Source organism: Dromaius novaehollandiae, chromosome 13, assembly GCF_036370855.1.
Source record: "Dromaius novaehollandiae isolate bDroNov1 chromosome 13, bDroNov1.hap1, whole genome shotgun sequence".
Lineage (NCBI taxonomy): Eukaryota > Metazoa > Chordata > Aves > Casuariiformes > Dromaiidae > Dromaius > Dromaius novaehollandiae.
In genome coordinates, this window is record NC_088110.1 from 8,823,579 (window position 1) to 8,848,139 (window position 24,561).

Genomic DNA, 24,561 nt, shown 5'->3' on the forward strand with positions numbered 1-24,561 from the left:
TACAGGAGCAGTTTTAGGGCTAAGCTGTCTAACTATTTAGTAGGACTCTAAACATGTATCAGCAATACATCAGCCATCCTTGCTTCCTTTATCTCATTTAATTAATTTGAGCTAAAGTAAATCGTGACTTAATGAATTTGCTTGAATTGCCTTTACAAGCCTTTGCTTGTAAAGCTGTGCAACTTTCAAGCTTCCTGGTTGATGTACACTGACGCAAGAGATCCCAGGATCTTATAAACACAGTTTCCTTGCAGCCAGCACAACAGCAGGGGCATACAGTTCCTAATTCCTGAGCTAGGGGGTATCAAAACAGTGATTAGGAGAAGATCCTGCAAATGCCAGACTTACCCTTAGATTATATCTGTGTCACAAGTGAACAGTCAGGCAATACTCATGCAGCAATACCATTATAGGTCTAAAGAAAGCTAAAACTACAGAAATAAACTGATACATCAATGGGTATTTATTTTCTAACATTTTCTAGGTATCTTCAGGTGAGCAAAGACCATTTTAACAGAGGTAGATCATCATTCTAAGAATATATGCAGTTTACACGTAAGGGGTTTTGCAGTGTTGAGTACCCTGAACATGGAAAAAAAAATTTTTGAGCTCTTGCTAATTAAAAATGGTTCTACATTGTTCCTTTCTGTAAAGATCCTGAAAGGAAAAAACACTTGCTGTTTTTATTCTTTTCTCTTCTGAAACATCTTGTCAACCAGAAGCCAATTCAAAATAGCAATGCTCCAGGTGTTTGCAGTTCTCTAAATGGGCAACCAACAATTAGTAACCTTATACCTTGAAAAGAAGGTGAATCTCACATCTGAAATAGCGAGGAAGAAATTGTCAGATGTTATTTTACACAAAATAGTTTCTCTGAAAATGGCCACACAGTCCAGATGTTCTTTCATGATTTCATCCTTCTGCAAGCACACCAGACCTGTAGATACTTGGTGGCACGCAGTTGAGCCATAGTGGTAACTACTGCCACAGACTTGTGTCTGTGCATTTACACCTACACTACGGATTCTAGATTTGCCATTCTGATCCACCTGGCTGGTCAAATCACAGTAGCTAGTTCCCATCTATCCTGCAACCTGAGATTGTATTAATCCCATTGGGATGGCAGCACAACATGGATTTAGAGCTAAAAGAGAAGAAAGTGAATTGTATGACCTTAGATCCACACATTCCCATCTCTTCTGTTCTAAAAAGCTCACCTTTTGACCTGTTTTGCACGAGTCGCACAACTCAAGCAAATGCGTAGGCAAATGGAAATTTGTCTCTGTGTGGACCACATAAGAGATTTCAGTCTAACGCTTGTTGCCTTCAAGCTAATAGACATTTGAGTGAAGAGCAGCATGTGCTTTCAGATTTAGAAGTCTCGAATGTAAGCTACCCAGACAACTCATCCCATGCTTTAATTATGTTTCTGAATTGAAAGTGTGTGAGTCACAGATACCTATGTACTTACGTAGGTATATATGTAAATATGCACACACACACTTAAAAACTATATACATACCCTTGGATCAATCACTAAGTAGGTTTTGATGTTCATGGATTCAAGATAAGGATCCCTCAAGTGTCCATTCCCGTCTTCTACTTCATAAGCTTTGCCTAGGTGATTTAATGTTGCCTCAGTGATGTGTACACGACTGAAAAGGGAGAAAAGAAGAGGAGGCCCAAACGTTTACAGAAAGGTCAGAGTAAGCATTTCATTTACATTTCAATGGCTACTGCTGACATTTTTGTGCTTTTCAGCCATCTTGTGCTTTGGCAGCCAACTCCAAAAGCCTGCCATATTAGCAACCCATTACTGCAGTTTTTTGTTACTCATCTTTCATACTAAGTATGTCAAAAACAATTCCCAGAATGAGATAATACCAGTATAAAATTAAAGTGAAATACAGCAAAGGTGAAATAAAATATATATATACACACACATACATACAATCAAAGGAGATCTGATGACTGACAAAGAGACAGAGACTCACAGAAAGGTTGCTTCAGATGGAAAGAGCTGCAGGGAAAGCTCACGTACAAAACAGAAACGAGACTGTCTAAAGGAATGATCCAGTGCTAGAAATGCATGAGGAAGGGAGATGAAGTGGTGCCAGAAAGAAAATCTGAAAAAACAGTTGGAAAGGGGCAGTTTTGAAAGCCTGTCTTTTCTGACTGAAACTGCTGTCAGAGGACAGCAAAACAGCAACAGCAGCACAACACTTTGAATGGAAGCAGCTATTTTTTTTTGTATCTATGCATACCTTCCCTTGAACATTTTCATTTTAGTTAAGCAACCTGAATCACATATTTCCATATATGTTATGAGTAACATCTTTTCATAGAATTTCTCAGTAGGAGATCTTAAATAAGAATAATTATTCTTATATTCTACTTTCCAGTTGATTTTCCCACAGCTTTTCCCATTTTTCCTTGCGGAGTGGTTTTGGCACAGCCCTATGAACACTCAGCACCGAGCTGGGGACAGACCATTCCTAGAAGGGAAGCTGCCAGGGCGCAGCGTTCCTGCCTAAACACAGCGGGAAAAGGGATCACTGTCCCGTCTCTCTCCATTTCCTTAACCTTCACACAGGTTCGCCTGAAGACAACCCAGCCAAGATCCAGAGACCGCTGGCCACGGCTTTCCACAAGGAACAAAAAACTTCCTAAATTCTTCGTGAGCTAGAAGGTAAGAGTTTTGGATGGAGAAGGTCCGTGTTTATATTTGTTTACTGGCAATTGTCTCAAAAGACTTTTTTGTAACTGTTACCTTGATCGAGCAGTTTTGCAAGCCCAGACAAACCTTCTAACCCCAAATTTTGTAACTTGCTCTAAAACATCCTTTCCACCCCACTGGGGCAGAGGCATACTGGGTGATACCTGTATTAACCGAGCCTTAAAATTTACACCATCACCTACTGCAGCAAATTTTCTGTGTTTTTGCACCAAAAGGCAGGACTTCTGTTTGGTGTCCACCTTACGGAGCTTCCTCTCCCCTCAGCCCCAAATCACACACTACCACAGTTTCAGATCTTACTGCAAACTACTTCTTTCCAAGTGAACTGCTATGCTGAGGATGTGTCAACAGTAACTAACACTCGCTGGATTCCAGCGTCAGCACGTAACAGCGGCTGCTCCAGCTGCCTCTCGTAAAGGCAAGCTTTAACTCGCAGAACAGCTAACGTGCCGCCCCGACTCCCTTGTTCCACGGGCCTGAGTAACACATTCCAGCCTTGCAGGCATATACATACTGGAGAGAAACAGTCATAAAGGCATTTTTTTATTTTAGTTTTACGCTTTCTGCTCTACCAATGTATTACATTATTATTAATGCAAATAATGTTTTAAGTTGGAAAGAGGAATAGAAAGAACAAAGACATTCAGTTGATGGAGATAATATATTTATAAACCCACAAGTTTTCCTGCATCCTTTTGGCAGTCTTTAGACTGCTTTCATTCACAGAAGTCCAAACCAGATATACTTCATATTTTTAATTCAAGTCTGCTATCATCTGTCCAACTGAGCATTTGGGAAAACCTCAGGCTGCTCCCAATGACAGAAACCTTCCCGACTTCCACAGGAGCAGGACTAGCTAACACAGAGAACTGGAGGAACCCCAAACGGACCCTTCTTTTAGAGGCACTGCGTATCAGATAAGACACCTTTCCTCTCTCTGAGGCTCTGTCTTCCAGGAATGAGAAGTTTCCTCTTGCTGCTTTTGAAAAAAACGGTAACTGAGTGCTAGGCATGCATAGATATAATAAGCATTACAGGGTAATGTTTCACAATCAGCAAACCAACCTAAAATAGCTTTAACCTTTAACAGATAATCAAACATAAGCACCAAGAACGTAATGGAATAATCAAAATTTTTTAAGATGAAGCAATGATCCTAGAAGTGACTAAGAAAAATATATTTTCATGACACATTCAGAGTCACATTGCTTGCTTTACCAACAAAAGAAACTTTACAACTCCTTATTCTTGTTTAACCCATGCAGAGTCACCACCACCAAAACACTCAGCATGGACGGTACTGCAACTGCGAACCATGCTCCAATTATTCAAGTTTCTGTTTCAGTCATCAATGCGAGCAAATAATTTCATATTCATACTCCCTTACTACTTTGCGCAAATTCATTTTAAAATTAAAGGAATTTATCTAAAAGCTGCCTGAATCATACAAATAACAAGGAAGCCAAAAACATCACTATTTTGATTCACTTTGCCGGAGAAGCCAGGACTTCAATGTTTAATGGTTTTAAATAGCAAATATACACTCAAATATACTATATAAATATATAAATATACCCAAATATACTATAAAAGTAATAATTTGCACACACTACCAAAATCCTACAAATTACAGTATCATTTGGGAATGGAAACAAAAGTCTTACAAGTGTCTTTTTTGGTGCAGATTACCAAAAGAAAAGTTTGTTAGCTGAATTCTAATCCCTGAGTTCCACTCTGAAAATAGGAAAAAAAAAAAATAGTATACACTGCTAAATAAGGAAAATACAAAATGCTAGTTTTTTTTTTTTTTTTTTTTTTTTTTAAGATATTGACATTTTGTGTCCTTTTCAATAAGCATCTTCAGAAAGACAGCCTGAATATCAGTCCAAAGCCCGTCCCTCCCACTGCCCTGCTGAGCGCCATATGGTACGTCACGTTACTGCTTTGCTTCAGCTCTCGCACGTCGGGCCGCTCGCCTCCCTTCCCCTGCGCTGACGACAAATGCAACGCAGAGCAAATACATGGCCGCCGGCAACTCGGAGTTCCTGTTGCTTGGACACCCCTCATCAGGCTGCATTTTTTGAATATACTGCTAATATAAACCAAGCGTGACCAATGCAAATACGTAGCTTTGCACTGGCTACTTAGGTAGCATATCTATCATTTATCTAAACTTACAAATAAAGTATTATCTCTGTGCACAACATGATCCAAACAAGTCAATACAATAACACACTGCTGAATGCAGTTTTCTCAAAAGAAGGGAGAGTCAAGAAGCAGTCACTTGCCCAAGACTAGAATTTTACAGTTAATTGGAAAAGAATCCAAAAATGTTGACATTTTACAGCTATTGTACACATCTTTTTCCCGTTTTCATCATCCCATTTTACAACTCGTGTACTAGCACAGTTACAAATTCCAGACTCCTGACCCGCAATTATGAAAGCTGTGATGAGAGAGTGAATCAGTGCTGGTGGCAGGAGCCTTACCCAGGTACGCCTGCGGACTCCATGCGATTAGCCAAGGAAACGTCGTGAGACCAGACGTCGTACTGCCACTTGCGGAGGCCGATCACGCCACAGAGCACGTTCCCAGAGTGAATGCCAACCCTCATGTTGATATCCACTCCAGTGGCTTCTCTCACTTGCCTATGCGAAAGGAAGGGTGTTAGAGCACAAGTTAGCCGCCTTACACAAATCACAACTATTCTGGTTTTTTCTCCTCACTGTTAAGTAGCTATAAAATTTAGAACTGCTTATAATGGTGAAAAGAAAACTACCACTCTTCATGGTTATTTCCTGCATCTGAAGATTTCTCAGTTTTACTGCTTTTCTACTAGTCTTCCAAAGAGTTTAAAATTTTCATTCTGAAAGTAAATCATTTTAAGAGATGCTTTCAAAAACTCTAGGCGCATGTCAAATACTGTTCTCAGTGGAACCAAGCTAAGGTCAATAGCTCTGAAAAATCTCAAAACTGGGCCATATTTTCCATTTTAAGCTAAAAATTTCATTACATTACTACATTACAACAAAAGCCTAAATGTATTTCACATATAAATCAAGCTGTTTCTTGTTATTTACATATTAAGCTGTTCCCAAATAACTTTGCTGAGCACTGTTAAATACATGCTCTTTCTACTTATGTAAAAAATAACTTTTAATAATAAAATAACTTTTTAAAAATAACTTTTTAATAAGTATGAATGCAAAAATCCCATGGCAATATTATAATGACCTAGCCAACACTGTTCTTAATATCAACATAACAGTATTGTCTTATTGTAAATCAAAGAATTGGCATTTGCCAACAGAGCTCTATTTTGCTGAAAAGTTTCAGACCAGCTGTAACAAAAAAAAAAAAAAAATTAAATGTCATTGGCATATATTGGTCCAGAGTGAGTGACTTTGCTTTCTGCCAAATAATTACTCTAGACTTACGCAGAAAAAAAGATATAGTCTATATTATTTTAAATACTACTGAATCCCTAATATGTTTTGAGGATTAATACAATATTAAGCTTTATGTACTTACACTAAACTATACATCAGTGAACATAAATGTGTCTAGGCAACTTATATGTTCGGTTTTCTCTCCTTCTGTAAGGCCTAGAGATATATTATGAATTAATCTCATTATACATATACTTAGTGCAAAGACAAAAGACTAAAACTTTTATGACCTAATGTGTACATAACTATCATAAACTATAGCTAATAAATACATTTTAAATGTCCTCTAACTAAGAATGACTTTATTCAACATATTCATAGCCTCTATACTTTAAAAAGTCTTTTGCTGCTATACTTACTTTATTGCTTCACACATATCAAGTCCCATTTTAACGCAGTTCCTGGCATGAACTGGTAAGGATACAGGTAGGCCTGAGACACAGTAGTAACAGTCTCCCAGAATTTTTATTCTCATGCATTCATTCTCCTGTGAAAGAATGGTAAACAGATTCAAAAGGAAAAAATGACACAAAAACTAGGAGCTCTCTGTGTCAGTTTGAGGAAGTTGGGCCTCCTGTAACGCTGTTTGAAGCAAAACCTACTTCTCTTTTCCTACATCCAAATGCCTGGACATTGCTGACTGAAGAGTAGTAGAAATGATCACTTTAAGCATTTCTGAGAGAAAACCATCTTACTGATTTCTGACTTTATTTTTGGAACCGTCTGCAACTGAGAAATCATAAATAAAATTATAGTAGCAAAGAACCACCACAGAATTTACTACCTAAAGCATGAACTCTACTTATCTATCTTTTCATCTTGCTCTTTAGTTCATTAACAATCTAATAATGCAAAACTGAGTAAAAAGAAAACAAATTTCTTATAGTAGTCTCACAAATAGCATTGTCACAAAACCTGCAAAGAATTTAGGGAGATATTAGGAACTGAGATAGCCAAACGGGTAGCTTTGCAGAGGGAAATGGGTTTTAAATGACCGAAGAGGAAGCCAGCCCGCAGGACAGCTGTGTTACTGCCCAGGGCTAATCACAAAAGCGGCAACACTGTTTGGCAGCAGCAAACTTTCTCGCAACCTTGCGACAGAGGATCCTGCTGCCGGTCCCTGGCTGGGGAGGGGAAAGCGGAAGGTCAAAGACATCGTCATGCTGTCTTTTGCGAAGACGTTACCTAAGAATTTTAACTACAAATGTTGCAAGATAGCCAAGGCTAACTCTGCCTGGGAGCTGCCTGGTGCTCGACTGATGAGTAGAGATGGCTGAATTTGGGACAGCTGGCCCCTGCCACTAACCCAGCCAGCCCCACTAGTCTTCAGTCACTCCCCAAACACCCTGATTTACAGTCAGCCCAAATCGGTGACAGTTCACCAAACTAAGCTGTTCTCACTCATCAGTCAAAGCCACATCCATCACCCTCCGACCCCAGACGCTGTCCAGCACGCTCCGAGTGCGGCTGCGAGCAAGGAGCGAGGCAGGCGCCCATGTGCTCTCCCTGCTTCGGGATCGGAGAGGAGCTTCGCCTCAGCCCCGATGGACGTCGGCTCGGCGCCCAGGTCAGCCCGCAACTCATTAGGCATTTCGGAGCCTCCAGCACTCTTACGCTACAGAGAGCGTGACTGAGAATACTCCTCTGCGTAATAAAAATAGTACAGAAAGCAGGAATCTCTTCTCACGGCTCAACCACAGAGCTGCAAAAGACCTTGAGTCACTAAACCCAAACATTTTTTAAACAGTGTAATGCATGGACAGGAGTGAGAAATTAAGAACAAAAAAAAAGTTAAAATTTGAAGCTTATTATATTTCTGTACCCAAGGAATAGTTTCAAACAATGCCCAAATTTCTGCTTTCACAGGACTTCTATTCTAATCTCCACTTCCACTGTAGCATAAAAAGCTGGTGGTAACTGGAAAAACAGTTATGTCACCCTGCGTGTTCTCAATAGCTGCTCTACAGCAATACAGTTGCGATACGGTTAGTACAACCCTCTTACTCTCTGGTACTTGAGGAGTTTTAGTAACAACTCAATTCACAGCAATGCTGTATAAAGAGTAGCAATGTCACTTATTAGTCAAAAAGGTAAACTAAGATTTTAGCCAGATTTTAACCAGTGATACAATATATTTAAGAGTTTATTTGGCCACATCCACAAAGGTTTAACTAAAACTGCTATCTATCTCAACACCTCTGCTCTATTGATAATTTGATAGTTTTCCCATTTATTTCTGAAGACTTCTTAGAATTTCACAAAAACGCATGATTTTCCAAGTCCATTAAAATTTTCTATCTAGGCTTCAATTATCTGCAATTAGTATAACCAAATATACTCAATTATCAAATCCAATCAAGATCTTTAAAGCATAGGAAATTCTGAAAGGCAGCCATTGGCCTCTCCTTGTGCTTATCAACGATAAACATCTAGAACCAGAATTATTTATTTTTTAATGTCTTATAGGATGCAACAAAATGCAGCTTTACTCTCCTAAAGCTACACTGGCCTCATAATATCGATGTGAGAAAAATGGATATGACAGAACACACAATCAGACTATTGTCATTTTTAAAGGAAAGCAGAAAGCACTGTAGAGAGAATCATGCAAAACTTTACTATATGATACAATCCTTGTAATCTGAGAACTCAAAAACTGAGTTTGTGATGACAGCTCCAAAGAAATTAGCATCAAGCAGCATTTGGATGTAAGAACAACTGACAGCCTGAAGGGTCAGTAGCGAGGGTATATCATAATAAGGACCATTTTATCTGCGTCTTGTTCTTACACTTTCCTGTAAGTATTCAGGACTTGTCATCACTCCTGAGCTAAAGAACTCTTTGGTCTGATGCAGTATGACAGAGTTCATGTATTTCAACACATGCTTGAGGGTTTGTAGAGCAAACAGCAAGTGCTAACTGAACGCAGCAAAGCTCCTCAGCAGAGCTCCTATCCAGTACCCATTACAGTCCTATCGTTTATTTCCATCAGGCAATTCCCAGCAAAACAAGTAAGGAGACACCTCCAGACTCAGAGTTACAGGGACAACTTGCAAAATTTCTTATTTTTGTTCTTTTGTTTTATATGATTTTGCTAGCAACTTCAAAGCCAAAGCAGTCCTTCCTCCTTGTCCTCACCAGCACTAACCCCAACTGCCCTCCGTCTTGGAGGAAAGGCTGGCTGTTTTTCAACGGTGGCGTTTATCCCTACTTCGGCAACAAGCTGCAACACCTACCTTTGCAATCTGATCAAACTTCCCAAAAAGTTCATTCAGCATCACTACCAGTTCCTTAGGAGAGCAGTCACTGGCAAGGCGAGTAAATCCCACAATGTCTGCATAGAGAATGCTAGACAGGAACAAAAGGCAAAAACAGCGTAACTGAAACAGGAAAATACATCTACTCCACAGTCACCTTAAATATCAAAGCCTACTTAATAGAAAGCGTCTTTCCCTTTGGAAAATAACTCCAGAAAAAAGGGCTTATATATTTCAACTAGTTTTAGTGTCCTGAACTCATGTGCTGACTTCTACCATCAAACAACAGGGGAAAAAAGGTTCACTACAGCCTGGAAATCTACCTCCAAATTTGAATTTCACCACAATATACACTGATAAAAATTATCAGCCTGCATTAATACAATTAGATCTAAAGTTTCTGTACTTACCTAACATTTTGGTGCCTTTTTACATATAAGCTGTGGAAGTTGTTGTCGTGCATTTGCCTATTATCATTGGTTTCCTTTAGTCGCTCTATGATTGCTAGTTTCATTTCCATAGATATATGAGCTGGCAGTATGGACAGAAGCAAATTTTCCTAGAAGGAGGAGAAAAAATTAATGATGTAAATTCTTAATATCGTAAATTTGAAATTGCAGGATTTTAGTGACTGCAAGAAGGAACGAAAAAATAAAACCTCTTTATTCAAACAGCTTTTGAGTAACACGTTGGGTTTTCCAAAAAAGGCTTTGTTTCTGTTCTCAAAATCAAACCCACTGATTTTTCAACTAAGTAAGGGTGTCACATGTTTTCTTTCTCTTTTTGTTCCTTATGATCTAAATGCCACCTCTCTCCATCATCATGGAAAAAAAACAAAAATTCAATATTACCACAATTCTGTACGAATGAAAATTTACTTTTTCACCCATCTGTCTTCCTCAGTATTATGTTAGCATCTTCTGATAAAAGTTCAGATAAAAACTTATATTCTGTAACTACGGATCTGTGCAGTATTAAAACCACCTGAACTCTCAAATGCTGGAATAAACAGCTGAGAATTTCAAATGCTGGAAAACAGCAACAGACACAAAACTGTTGACAACATGCCACTATCATTTAAATGAAGCAGGACAACTAATGCCACTGAAATAGAGTCTTTTGAATGGAGTGAGAAGAAAGGCTCTTGGAAACCCACTTGCACTGTTTGGCTATTCAGTGCACTACGCTTTGTCTGCAAAGCCAGTTCTTCAAATAAGACCCCGCTAAGTCGCTGGGCAGCAGAAGGGGCGGGGGGAGAGCACTTTTAACCCGTGAGGAGCTCTGCCAGCCCGGAGACAGCCAGCACAGCAGAGGAAACGTTGCGTGGGACGTTGAAGCAGGAACTTCTTCAGACGACACGGGCACCAAAACCCGAACAGACTCTGCAACCGAGTAAAACCCGATTGCTTCTCAGTCCCATTTTCCCACTTCTGCAGCAGTCCACGGGCATGACCAGGCAGCTCGGCCGGGGCTTAACTAGTGTCTGCCACCAAAAAGAAATGTCTCGGGATCACGGTGGGAAGCGGTAGTTCCTGGGTGTCAAGTATCGCCTACACTAGGAATACACTGCAGTTTGGTTTGAGACTACCCCTGAAATAAAGGCATCGCCTCCCTCTTTTCTAGCATTTTTGCATTAGGAGATTCAACCTTGGGAAATAATTTAAACTGACAGCAGAGCCCCACTGAATGTAACAGGGCAATCTGATACCAACCCATTGCACAGCTTCCAAAGAAGTGATGACAAACTCCTAACTGCATTTCTCACATCTTTTTCATAGGGAAAAAGTGGGTGCAAAAAGGAGACTCAGGATTATGCCTGACAAATTACAATAGGGATGAAAGAAAACTGTCCACGGAGCTGAGCACATTTACACTTCAAACAAGCAGCTGGGGGCGGGGGGATAAGGCAGGTTGCCAGATCTCTCGGAGACGTTACAGCGAGCGCAGCGGGTGCGGGAGCCGCTGCCCTGGCTGCCGCGGGGGAACAGGCTCCGCACGCCGGCCTGGCACCCCAGCTCACGCCATCGGCGTCAGAGGACACACCAGCACCAGCAGCGTGGCATCTTCTTCTTTTCAATTCAGTCAAGTCAGTCACTTCTCAGCTCCTTCCTTTTTCCAGTAACTTGTGGGCAGAGATCTGGGCACACTGGAGCTCTCTAGAGCTGCTGCTCTTAACCCTGCCTGGGCCAGGACACGCTAGCAAAGGCACACTAGCTCCAGCTTTGGTACTTCTTTACAGCCCTTCCTCAGGAGAAAACTCCTGTGTCTAGTTTATTCTTTAAATATCACTGGAGCTTTTAGAAACAATGTTAGACTCCAAACAATACTGTAATATTTTAAAGGACTCTTTTTCTCCCTTAAGCTCCAATTTGCTCCTTCCTGAAAAATAAAAATAGTTTGCAAACCAAGAAAATACAAGAACAAATAATACTGGAGAATTTCAAACGTAAAAACATGTGACCAAGGGAAGCGTGTCTCAGAAAGTATTTCTCCGGGCATTACAGACACTTTCTTTTAAGTTACCTTAGGTTAGTCCTAATAATTATTTATACTAGTCAAGAATTTAACTAAAATAGCTGCCAATCATATTCTTGTTACAAATACTATGTTTTCTTTTTTGTATAGACAAGCCCCGCACAGAACAGCTTCCTCCCTTTAACTTCCTTCTTTTGTTGCAAATGGCACAACTTTATTTTTCTTTTAATTTTTTTTTTTAAATACTAGGGGGGAATCACAGAGATTGGACCAAGCCTTTCAACACACATTAATCACAAACTTTATAAAATTACATAGACTTTATACACAAAAACAAGCAACTCGTAAAATGAATTATTTCACTCACTTGTTGTCTCTTTTCAATCTTCAGTTTCATCCGGACCTGAATGCACTTTAACGTGTATCTATACAAATCCCACGAAGCAACCTGCATTTGGCGTTTGTGAAATGCACCCATCAAGTTACCACAAAGGAAAACGACAGCATTGGCAAGTAGCTGCACAAGAAGAAAAACATTTACATACTGCAGAACAGCCACAGATATTTCCCTGATGTATTGACCAGTCCCTTAAAAAGGATCCCAGCACCCCTTACAGTTTTTCCCTTGCCCTGTCTCTGTTTCATGCAACTCACAGTGGGCCAACCAGCCAGGCTGCACCTGGGAAATACAAGCTAACCTACACGGATGTGGGCATTCCCACCCGGACACACAGTAGCACACTGAAACGCAGAAAATCCTGAGATATCACTTAACGTTTTTATTTGGGACAGGTGTGTTGGATTCAGGCAGAACCCAGCCTACAAACCCACGCATCAGCAGGCTGTGGGAATTTCGGACGAGGCGTGGGAAGCGGGAGCTGGGTGCTCCCTCCGACACGGCGTCAGCAGGCGTAGGGAGCCCTGAAGGGAGGCAGCGGCGCTCCCGGGGCCTGCTGGCCCTTGGGATCCACCCTGCACCTAAGGGAAGCAGGCAGTGCCAGATGGAGCCACAGGACCCACCTGGATCAGCACAGCCTGGGAAGGACTAAAGTTGTCCTACACTGCGTTACTTAGTTAACAAAACCACTCTGCTTCTTCCGCTCAGGACAGGGAAACAGAATGCATTGTAGAGGAAAATGATGATGTCTTTAGTAAAAATATGCAAATCAATTGTAGGCCCAGGCTCCAAACCCCTGAATGGCGTGGAAGTGTGGCACCTAGCTGAACACGACACTTTGCCATAGCAAGTGGAAATACGACTAGAATATTACTTAACCGAGCAGCACTTCCTTACCTGAAAGAGGACAGATTCCTTTTCTTTCTGAGAGTTCTTGGGTGCAACTATGCTTAGAACAATAATATGGGAGAGGGCAGAAAGACTGCTAATTATGACAGCATCCCTCATCCCAAAGGGGAGCATGGTATAAACCGTGAAGATTAGGAATAGAAAGAACGGCACCTTTGGAAAGAAAACAAAACAAAAAAAACCCATACACTTATTACTAGATGCCTACCAAAAAGCACCATCAAACAAGGAGAAAAGTAGCAGCGTTCTCATTCATTTTCAGAACAAACATATAAATATTGACATTTCAAAAATACTATTAAAAGTATCAGGATAGTAGCAGTCCTAAAAGCTTTGATAGGATTAGTAGTTACAGAAGCATAGATAAGGCAGTTGTTTAATATGACACATCACCTGTAATTTGTTCAGTTGTCCTTGCCCTTCACCCTTAATTTATCCATTCCAGCAGAAGGTGCACTTTGTACATTATGTATCAGGAATAGCGCAGTGCAAGAGAGCAATATTGACTAGTATCAAATGATGCATATTTTCCAAAATATTATGCTAACACTAACACCACCAGATCACATGTTTAGTCACTCCATATTTGATAGAACCAAAAATGCAAACAATACATCCCAGGGCCTACAGAAGAGAATAGTGGTTATTGCCACTACCCCCCTGTTAAGCTGCACAGACTTTACAAAAAGCACAACAGCCCACTAAACTGCTGGGGATTAGAGGTGGGAGCTATTAAAGCCAATCATTTAAGTACTTATTTATAGATTTCTGTTGCAGCATTTAGTTTGTACTTATGGCAAGTGACAACCTTGACCAAAGGCAAATATCACAAGAGATGTATTGCAACGCTCCTGGATCAGCTCTGTCTCCTCATTGCAACTCAGCTCCTGCTGTTCCAGACATCCGCTCCCTTCAGGGAAGTCTGAGGCTTGGACTACACTTAAAGGTTTAGCCAGTATGGCCAGTTTGGTTGTGACAACAAAAATATATATATAAATAAAGTTTTCATCCAACAAAAGTAATCTTTTCATCTTCGTCTTTACTGATTAATTGTACTAAAATTTTTTTTCTACCACACATACAACCACTGTCACAAAGTGTTTTGAACACTGTGTAAGTTTTGTAAATATGGACAATCAAAGGTCATATCTGCATTTAAATGGTAGCTTTAATTAAAGTCATAACTTACGGTAGAAGTCTGAAATTCACCTATTCACTTCTGCTTTCCCATCTACAGTCCTTTTATATTTTTGGCTTCAAAGCAACGTTAATAAATTATTACCCAGTGACAACAATGCAAGATATTAGCTTGCAGTGCTGCAAACCACAAAACCAAATCTTGCCGTGTTACATTTTTGTATCTGCAGTTAAAAACAGTAAATTTTGTTTTTTTCCTTTCCTAAGGTGAGATTTTTCTTGAGTTAAAAGTACTGAATAGCAACTGCAAACACATGTTGCTGGATCAGGGCCATAATACAAATCAGATTTTGGTTGTTTAACAGATAATTTATAATTTTCTTTATTTGAAATAAAGGGGGGAAGGGGAGGAGTCAGAACAAGATAAAAAGTCATTTTTTATTTCATTAAAAACTTTTCTGTTTACATTATCAGAGCCTAGGAGGAGTTTCCTACAGATTATGATATTTTTGGCATCACGAAATCGCTGTCTTCTGATCAGAGATACTAAGTAATGAGCTTTAGCCGCACCCAGCTATGCCAGGATGTGTCATTAATTCTTATTGTTCACTCCACCTCTCCCATTGATTTGAAAACACGCTCTCCAGGGCACGCCCAGCTAGAGAGCCCTTTATAAACTTCTGGAGCACCATACTGACCCACAGAACAAATGAACAAAGCGAGCCTTTTTAATGAAAAATTCTCTTGAAGATGAATTCATAATAAACAAGACTTGGTTTGCTTAAATAAAAATGCAATTCAATTACAAATGGAAGGTGCAATTCCTGCACAGATGCCTGCAGTTATTCAGTTTTCTCACTTGTACTATATTTTCACTGAAGTAAAGAACACTAACTAAAGCTGACCGTGATAAAAACCAACAAAAACAATTTGGGAAAGTGAACCTAAATCTGAAGAAACACATAATTATGCAGTTAAAATGCTCAGAAAAAATAAAAACACACACACACCCATGTACACTGGCTACCAAATTCCATGTAAGCAGATGAACAAACAAGAAGTACCTACCTGTTCCCATGGTGGAAAATCATCTTCTTTTTCAAAAATGGACACATATCCTATGGTTACGAAGCTAATCCAAATCACAACTCCAAATAATGTTAGCCATCTCCGAAATAAGGATTCAATACATAAAAGCAAGTACATGACTGCAAATACGACAAGAGCAGTACATACTGTAATAATGAAGGCAAGATGATTACGTGCTTCCTGCAAAAGCAAAACAAAGTGTTATATTTATTCTAACTTTCTCCTTTAGATAAAATGGAAAATGCATCCCTACAGTGCTGGAAACAGCTGAGACTGGAACTCAGGTTAGTGCATTTTGAAGCTAAGTAGTCTAGCTGTGGCAGCATTAACACTTAACAATATTCACACATATAGAGATAATATATAGATATCACAGATATCCACTCTACCCCAGTTCCATCATGATCATTTCCTAAACTAGTCTTTGTCTTTTTTTTTTTTTTTGGTCATTTAAGCTCTGCAGTGCAAACACACCCAAAGGATATGTATTCTGCCAAGTCTGGCAGAAAGGAGAGTGATAACTCTTTCCCAGAGTTTTATAGAAGATGACTTGTAACACCCATGTATAAACACTGTGTTTAAACACAGTTTAAAAATAAAAGCTAAAAGGGATACAAGTACAACTTGTATGATTAAGAGTGCGTTCTCTCTTTACCAATAAATCTAAAGACTCTTTGACATGAAACGGTATTTGGAAAGCAGGGTTAAAAGACAAAGAAATACACCAGTCTCCATATTACACATTTACGATGTTACCATCTTTAAAAACTACTCCTTCTTCTTTTACCAGCTGTCAACTGGGCTTGCTTGAAGAACACCTAGTTTCTAAGCAGAAACTCATATTATGCTACACAATGGCAAATTTCTGTAAGCTGTATCCTTCCAGTGCCTGTAGGATCCTGCACTTCACTAACTGACTTTTCCTTTAACAGATCTTCCACTATACTGTGGGACTGCTGTTGTGCTGCAATACCAAACAAAAGAAAGATACCTACAAATCCTATTAAAAAAATCTCAGGAATGCATAAGCAAGGAATCAACATATTATTTCACATATCTTACATGAATCTAAGAAGAAAACTTGAGAGGCAGAACGTTTTAAGTCAAGTTCTTGTCCTGACCCTTTAATAAAGGTATTTATTCACTAGCAGAGCTACAGCCTAGCACAGAACACACGGGGGGGGGGGGGGGCAACACCCCCCGGAAGGTGCCTGCTTCTGACAAGACTGTCTCCTCTCCTCCCCATCCCTTCAAACACACACAGCCTAACATACACAGCTACTTCATTTCTCTCAACACCACAACTTTTACACCAGCTAGCTCAAAACAAACATTTACACAGAAACATTTTGTGTGCTGTTACACACATTCCTCAACTCTTCTACAGCATCCAGTACAAACCACAAGGTATACTCACATCTGTGACAAAAAAGAGAATAATGAGCGTAGTCCAGAAGGCAACTGCAATGAAGAGCAGCAACAGCAGAAGCGGATGCTGCTGGCTGGTGTAGCGGTACTTCTCATAGAGCGGGTCTGTTATCTTGCAGTCATCATTCTCGTTAAAGAAATATTTACCCTTTGCTGGCATTTTATCCCCGTCTGGCTATTATTTCTCACTCAGTTCCCAGCGAACACAGTAAAGACACAGCTCAAGTTGCTTCTCCAGAATGAACTGCTGTCTTTCCTCTGCCGGTCCTGCAGTCTTCAGCCACGCCGAATGACTCGCATGCTGTATTTTCACTTCTCATGAGCATTAACTTCAGATTTCCAATACAGCCAACGGCGAAGGAGTTACCCTCCCCAAAACCACGGGCTATTCGTCACCAGCTCCATGCATGAATTTCTGCATCAGCTTATACTTGTGCAGCTAGGAGGTTTTGTTTTTCTTATTTTGCCAGTCTCTAACTCCTTCCCATAAGCTTGAATTTCACATCCCGGGATGAATTCTGTAGAGAGACAGCATCGTTACATTCAGTGTATTTAGTTAAGTGCACACACTTTTACCCAAGGAAAAAAAAAATTTACATTCCTTAAACTTACTACCAGCGTGCTCTGACAAGGGATCAAAGCCTCTCTCCTGCCCGCGGTCCCCTCTCTGTGCAACGCTGCCTGAGGCCACGCCGGGGCAGGGGCCGGGAACGCTGCTCGCGCTCCGCACCGAGACGGCCAGCCCTCGCGCACCGCCTCGCCTTCGTCTGGCAGGCAAGGCTGTCCCTTACAAGCAGCGAACTAAACACGTCTTGCTCCCTTTTGAACAAACGAACGAATGACGTGGTTTCCGCGAGCAGCTACGGGGCATGGCGTAGGGCATAGCGAGGGGAGACGCTTCAAGCTGCGGTGAAGGCAAGCGCCGACGCGCGGGCCAGAAAGCGGGCTCACTCTCCGGCTGGGAGACGCGCTGAGCGTACAGACATGCTCCGGGACTGAAACACGCCACACACGAGTTTTGCAGTGACACAATTATTTTAAAGTGAGGCATATATACACACACACACACACAATATTTAATCATAATACACCTTGCTTGTTTGGATTCTTTTCAACATGCACCCCAATTTTTTTTTAAATCCTTCTTTTTTTCTTTTCACACTTTAATTAAAGGCACAAAAAAGGAGAAAAGAATACAGCTGCCCAAGCCAAAACTCACTGAACTAATTTCTTAAGAAACAAAAAAGATACTTAATATCTAGCTCTACCCATTTCATCCAAGCCTAATTAACACTGTTTCCACAGCAATAGGCCCGTTCTGTTAACAACGAACACTGAGGGATGAGCTGTAATGTTAATTACTAATAACCAACGTCTTTCAAATAGGTTCAGGAATATAGTTCACTCAACGCCAAGAGACGTAAAGCCCACAGGGGGATGGGATGGCGGGAAGCGCGAAAAACAACATTTCAGAAGAAGTTTATTAGAAGTTGGTAACAGGACCGCGGCTTCTTTACCGCGAGGCTGCCGTCACCATGGTGCCAGCGTTACTGCTCGGGGGAGCAGGCGCCCGCTAAGAGACTTGTCGAAAAGCCAGCCGCCACTCTCAAAAGGCAAAACGGTGAGCCACGTACGTGCGCGCACACTCACGCGGCAGCTAGGAAAGACGCTCGGAGAAGCCCCACAGAACGGCTCAGCCTACGTACGTGCAGCCAGACACCCGCCACGCTCCCCACGCAGGGGAGGCAACCGAGCAGCAAAAGCAGACGGCCAAAGCTGAGACGGGACCAAAACAGTGAACTTTTGCAGCAAAACCAGTAACTACAGCTTCTTGCCCACAGTATTTCACACATCTGGATTAATCACAAAACAAAAAGATAAAAGAATATATTGCACTGCATTTGTTCAATAATACCCAGAATAAATTCATATATACACTGAAAGCTGAAGTAAAACTGAAGACATCTTCCAAAAGTTTTATGTATATGTTTGCGTACATAAAGAGCAATTTTTTGTCATCTCAGAATTCCCTTCTATAGCTAATGGTACACCTTAAATTTCACCTGTAATCGCAGTAATTGTTATTACTGAACTTTTCTCCACAACAAGGCGGCCTCCCTTCTTTCACCTGAGGATTTCCTCCTTTCACGGCCACTCACGGCACATGCATAACCAGGCACCTGCAAAGGTGTGCACACGCGTTTTCAAACCTGGCCTGACACTCAAACCACAGGAGAAGCAGAGAAGAAATTAAAAAATTCACATCGTGCTGTAATTCACTTTCCAAATCACACACCTGACTGCAGAATTACTTCATTGGGGTGCACGCCTGTTTCTTCTTCAGAAAGATACATCAGAGCAGGTGGGAGGGGGGATTTTAATCTGAATTAGTCTTTGAGTAACGAGACCAATCCGTTAGGGGCAAGGGGAGGGCTACAGCCGCAACATCCCGCAGAGGAAGAGGGCTCCGCTACTGCGCGGCTTGCAGGAGCCCGCTGCCTTGGGGCAGGAGCGCCCTGGCTGCGGCGGTCGGTCCCCTGCGCGGCAGGGACAACAGGCTGGCGGCCCCAGCTCTCCCCAGAAGTATATATTCAGATTACAAACAAACAGGAGTTCTTCACCGTGCTGCCAAGATGAGGTAGGCATAGGGTGATTTCCACAATGACAGATATTTTGAGAGGCAAAATTTATTTTCCAGTTTGCAGAACCAAAACCAGTTTCTAAAAATAACTATTAATTGCTAAGCAGTAATATGTTCACCATTACGAGGGAAAAGTAATCCTGTCTTGAGCTCCTTAATCTCAAAATCCAAGAGAAATGCCTCGACAGCTTTTTCCCCACAATTTGATTCTGCTACATCAATAAACAAACAATACCGAGGACAAGCTCACTTCTCCAGAACTACAGTGTGGCTTTGCTTCAGCTATCAAATATTCAAAAGATGAAAGAGATGTTAAATGTATCAGCTTTGAGCTATCTCTGAGTATTATTAACAGGGCAAAGTCAGCAAGACATCTCTCTTAAATGATTTAATCCATCGTATTAAAACAGAGAGTGCGAGTTCACCGATTGGTTTATTCCTTCGCTGATCTCCATTGATGCACATTACAAGTAATTATCAATGACTCCCAGTCACAGCTTTTCCTTAATAAAAACTCCATTGGGTAAAGAAACCCTGGGACAGTACTTCACTGGTTTAACAAGCATCTGTAACACACTCCAAACACACCACTTTGAGATGAATAATTCAATTTTGAACAAGTTTCAGTTTGCATCCTATGTCCCGCTGCCACACCACCATTTTCTAAAAAGGACTACACAGCAACTCATAGTCTCCATGCATGTATAAGTTAAGTAATTTTTAAACAGCAAATCACCAGCAACACACCAGATAAGCTATTTGATAATCATGCCATTATTAGGCATTAGCTCAATCATCATGTTGTTACATGTGAGAAACTTCATCATGCCTTGAGTGATCTTTTTACAATCCAAAACAGGGGAAAAAAATAGTACAGGTGTTGTATTCCAGCTCCCAAACCACCATAAGCACTTAACCAGCCTCTGTTGTTCACATTTTGTTACAATCTTGGCATCCATTCATTTCATTAACAGACTTACAAGTCAACCTTCTGTTTTTAAGAAGGTAACAGACATAGCCAAAAGTTTCCATTTTTGCCTCCTTCCTCCTTCTCCAAAGTTTTTCGGACAGCCTGAAGAAGTAGAGGGCAGAGAGAGAGACCAAAACATTCTGTCGCACAGATGTCATGACCACTAGTAAAATCATCCGAATTAACACCCTCCTGTTTATGCATGCACGGATCGCACAAGCACTTTCTTGCCACAGCATCATTTTCTGGCGTTTTGGTCCTTATTGCGTGGAGATTTGGCATTATGGCACCAAGAGATGTGCACCTTCGAAACAGCCACAGACGACAAAAGCCCAGCAGCACGCCGCGAAGCAGCAGCGGCCAACGCACCAAGCCAGCAGCTCTCTCTGATGCGGGACAGGATCTGGGCCGCTGCCATAAAACCATCAAGTTCTGATAATGGTTTCTCAAGAAAAAGCCTCATTTCTTTAGGAGCCTCCACTGCAGCCAGAAGAGTTAGGAGAAGAGATGATGTGTCAACAAAGTTGCTTTGGTATACGGAAGAAATAACCCTAGGAGTACGAATTGGAAACGGCGCTGAGAGCCTACAAGGATGTCTACCAAGCAAACGAACAAAGTGTTGTTGGAACCAGGTAAGCCCCACAGTCGGCTGCACACCAGTTAACGTGAAAAACTTTTCATCAAATAAAGAAATTTGCCCAATGAATATATAATAAAGAACACTGAACATGTGATGGGCAAAAAAGGGACTGCCCTAAAGGACAGCAAGGTGCCTTTCAGAAAGTGAATGAAAATAGCTCTGTTTCAAGCCGACAAGGCTGTTGTCGGGAATCAGCAACAGAAACTTCTTAAGTACGTACTGGACAAACATGCCCAACCCACCCTTCACTCACATGCAAAAAAATACAACATTTCTAACTTCCACAAATACGGCTATTTCTGACTGCTCTCAGCTTTCCTTCCCATTCCATGAGAACTGTCAAGCACCGCTAAGCTCCCAGGTCTGCTATTGAAAAGCCATAGGGTTTTGTTATGAAAAAAAAAAATATAAAAGCAAACATTTGATTGGGCTATTAGGCTTGGACTGAAGCTCTTTTGTTCTCCTGGACTAGTTAAAACTGTCTGCAGTGCTTTGTGTCAATACACAACGTTTTCTTAAGAGTTGGCCTGGACTCAACAGTTGCAGAATAGACTTGACCGTACTACAGAGCCTACAGAGACCGAGTGTTTCACAGAAAACTAGCTGAAACATGATACCATGGGCTACACTAACAAGTCACGTTACAAAAGTCAGAGAAGCCTCTTTCTTTTGCAGTTTGCTCAAGATGAGTAAGTACAGAAAAAGCAAGTCCCTTCACAGGGAAAACTGCTCTGGGAACTTGCATCGCACAGACCTCCTCCTTCACTATGGCAAGGCAGAAAGTTTGGTGCAGACGAGAAGCAAGTCGGCCGATGGGGCGATAACGCGATTCACGTGCCTCCGAAGCTGCAAGGCTGTGCCTTAGTTTCTGCTCCAGCCGCATGATAAACAATACGCAACTGCATACTGCAATATGCACTCATATTGCACTGCAGGTAGCTATCACTTTTCATACAGCTAGTTACTGAACAGAGCCTATCTCTCATGTTTGCTAAAAAATGGGAGATTTTCTATTACTACTTTCCAAGGTGCATCGGCACTGTGTTTTCCATTCTAGTAGCTATCAACCATGCAGCTAGTTTTGTTGGTACCTCAAACTTCATTCTCTGATCAGGTGACCACCTGTAAAATAATGCAAATGTTTGGGACACAGGGGTGATTTTTGCCGCCCAATGATTTATTCAGCCCTACACATGAATAAGCCAATCAGCACAGATGAAGCAAGCACTGAACAGCGAGTAAAAATCTGTTCGTTAATTTTTCTATTAACCTGAAATGAAATTGTATTAAATGTCTGAATTCCATAAGCCACTTGAAGCTCTATAACATTTTTCTAGCCCCAAACTCTTTATTGCTTTCAAACAATACCAAACAGGCGAATGTGGGGAAGCTCCAGGCTTCTCAAGATGCCCCTTAAACTACACTGAGATCAAAAGTTTCTTCCTTCTGCAGAGAGGCCCAGCTGCCCTCAGCCTGCCCCACCTCAGCCCCTGCAGAAGGCTCCCCCCACCTTGCTTTTTTTCATTCAGACCAGCACCCTTGGGCTGCCCTGCTCTTTGGAGACACTTCAGCACCTCCTTCCTCCGCAATTGTTTAAAAGGAACAATGCAATGGGAAAGAGGGGGAGAGCGGGGAGAGTATGTAAAGCCTCGATGGAGCACAGTCCAATAGGACTTAGCACAGGGACTTTTCTCTTGAACCGTGGCACCAAATCGCGTTCTCCCCTCCTGACAATGCAAGGTGGAGCAACAGAAAGAACGATGGTTTATCTGCGAGGAAAATCAGACTGATAACAAGAAAACAGCTCTTGGGACATGGACTGTCTTTATTCTCTGTATTTACAAAGCACAGACAATTCAGGTGCTAGCTCAGCCTGAAACTGTGGAGGGGATGGGTAAGCCGTGCACCCTCTGCTCAGTCTGCCATTCCCACAAGCGCGCTGACACCCAGACCACCCGTTACCACGGCCTTCCTCCCCTTCCCTTAGCTCCCGACTAACCTAATGCCTCCCAGAAAGGGATTTGAATATGCTGTGCCTCCGGTCTTCCCTTGGAAGCCGCTGACCCATTCGTGAACACACTCACATTAACTGTCTGGATAACTCCAAAAGTATGCGTTTTTCCAAATATCCACTCATTTGCCAAGCACTTAGCCTTGCTCACCTAAAGTTGTCTGTTTACTAAAAAGCAGTCTCAGTGATGAAATATTAAAACAAACCCAATAACAAAACCCAAGCAAAACAAGATATATTGCCTTATTCCTCTCAACAGCCACAGCACAAAAGCAAGCAGAACCAGTTTTTCTGTCTTTAAATGCTACAGTAGCAAAGAGCAGCGTAGAGGTTTGATTTCCCTTCCATCTTGTTTCACACAGATGACAACAGTGCTTCCAAAATTACTTTAGCAATTTCCATGACAAGACTTATTACTAACCATAATTATCCATTAGCAAGTATTAAGAGAAGCAGCAATCTATAAACTTCAAATAGAATAACTGAACAAGGAGTATTAGTACATGAATTATGAATCTCAGGCAAAAAATGATCTCCAGTCTAGCAGACTCCACAGCTAATTTAGTCTAGGAAATGAAGGATAGCAATCCAAAGTGTACTTTGCAGCAGTCATCACAGGAAATACCACTTGTGTTAAAGACAACACTTCTTCCTTTCAGAATTAGTTTTAAATGCTAGCCTACAGTCATCTTAGCTTTCTCTGCTCCTACAAAAATATAAAATGCAGAACAGATGTGTTTTTAATGACGTATCTGGTATCAGCAGTAAACGTCACTTGTGCAGGTAAGTTTCTTCACAAAGCTAAAACTTCTTCGCATTTTGAAGCTTTTCATGTAACATTTCAGCTTCCTTAATTATGTCTAATTTGTGAAGAGCTCCTTCTGGAATTCAGAAAAATCTTACTTACATTTGCTTTTTGAGGGAGGAAAAAAAAAGTGAGCAAACTCACTTCACCGTATCATTCCTCAAAACTACATTTATCTACAAAAGCCAAATCAATACCAAAAAAGTAATCTGTCATTTGAAAAACATTCAGGAGGCAGAAACAATGCACTGCCAGAACAATCATTACTAATGAAAGAAGGCATGGGGTTAAATATGACATAACCTAGATTATGCACTTACACTTCGCAAACCACAGCTGTGACGGTGCTAAATACTCTTCAAAGCAAGCACCCACACTCAACTTTTTCTGTTCACATTCTTATTTCAATAGATTGCTTCTTCTCATGACACTTGTTCCAAAAGATCCTCTAAAAGAGGAATAATTAAAGTTGTGTAGTGGGTAATTTGAGAATAGCTTCTCCAGTCACTAGTAGCCATGGGAGATGTGAAATGGAAGATGTGGTTCTACATGCGCCAGAGCCAGCAGACCAGCTGGGACCACCGCAAGCAGGCAGGCAGGCAGGCTTGCCCCCCCC

The 24,561-nt window shown here is 41.2% G+C and overlaps 1 protein-coding gene across 9 annotated transcripts in view; it reads right to left on the minus strand.

Annotated features, from left to right (window-relative positions):
- Nucleotides 1-24,561, minus strand: part of ADCY7 (adenylate cyclase 7) — a 71,338-nt gene that overhangs the window by 19,828 nt on the left and 26,949 nt on the right. For 7 of the 9 annotated variants that reach the window (XM_064519563.1, XM_026102251.2, XM_026102250.2 and 4 more), the window contains exons 3-11: nt 16,868-17,396; nt 15,430-15,630; nt 13,213-13,377; nt 12,286-12,435; nt 9,854-10,002; nt 9,423-9,534; nt 6,546-6,673; nt 5,227-5,385; nt 1,523-1,655 (exon numbers count right to left, since the gene is read on the minus strand). In XM_064519563.1, coding sequence (XP_064375633.1) covers nt 1,523-1,655; nt 5,227-5,385; nt 6,546-6,673; nt 9,423-9,534; nt 9,854-10,002; nt 12,286-12,435; nt 13,213-13,377; nt 15,430-15,630; nt 16,868-17,038 — 1,368 coding nt within the window. In that variant the 5' untranslated portion in view covers nt 17,039-17,396. Of the gene's footprint in view, nt 1-1,522; nt 1,656-5,226; nt 5,386-6,545; nt 6,674-9,422; nt 9,535-9,853; nt 10,003-12,285; nt 12,436-13,212; nt 13,378-15,429; nt 15,631-16,867; nt 17,397-17,490; nt 17,713-24,561 lie in introns of those variants that run through there. The other 2 variants (XM_026102253.2, XM_064519566.1) reach the window with 2 other exon arrangements.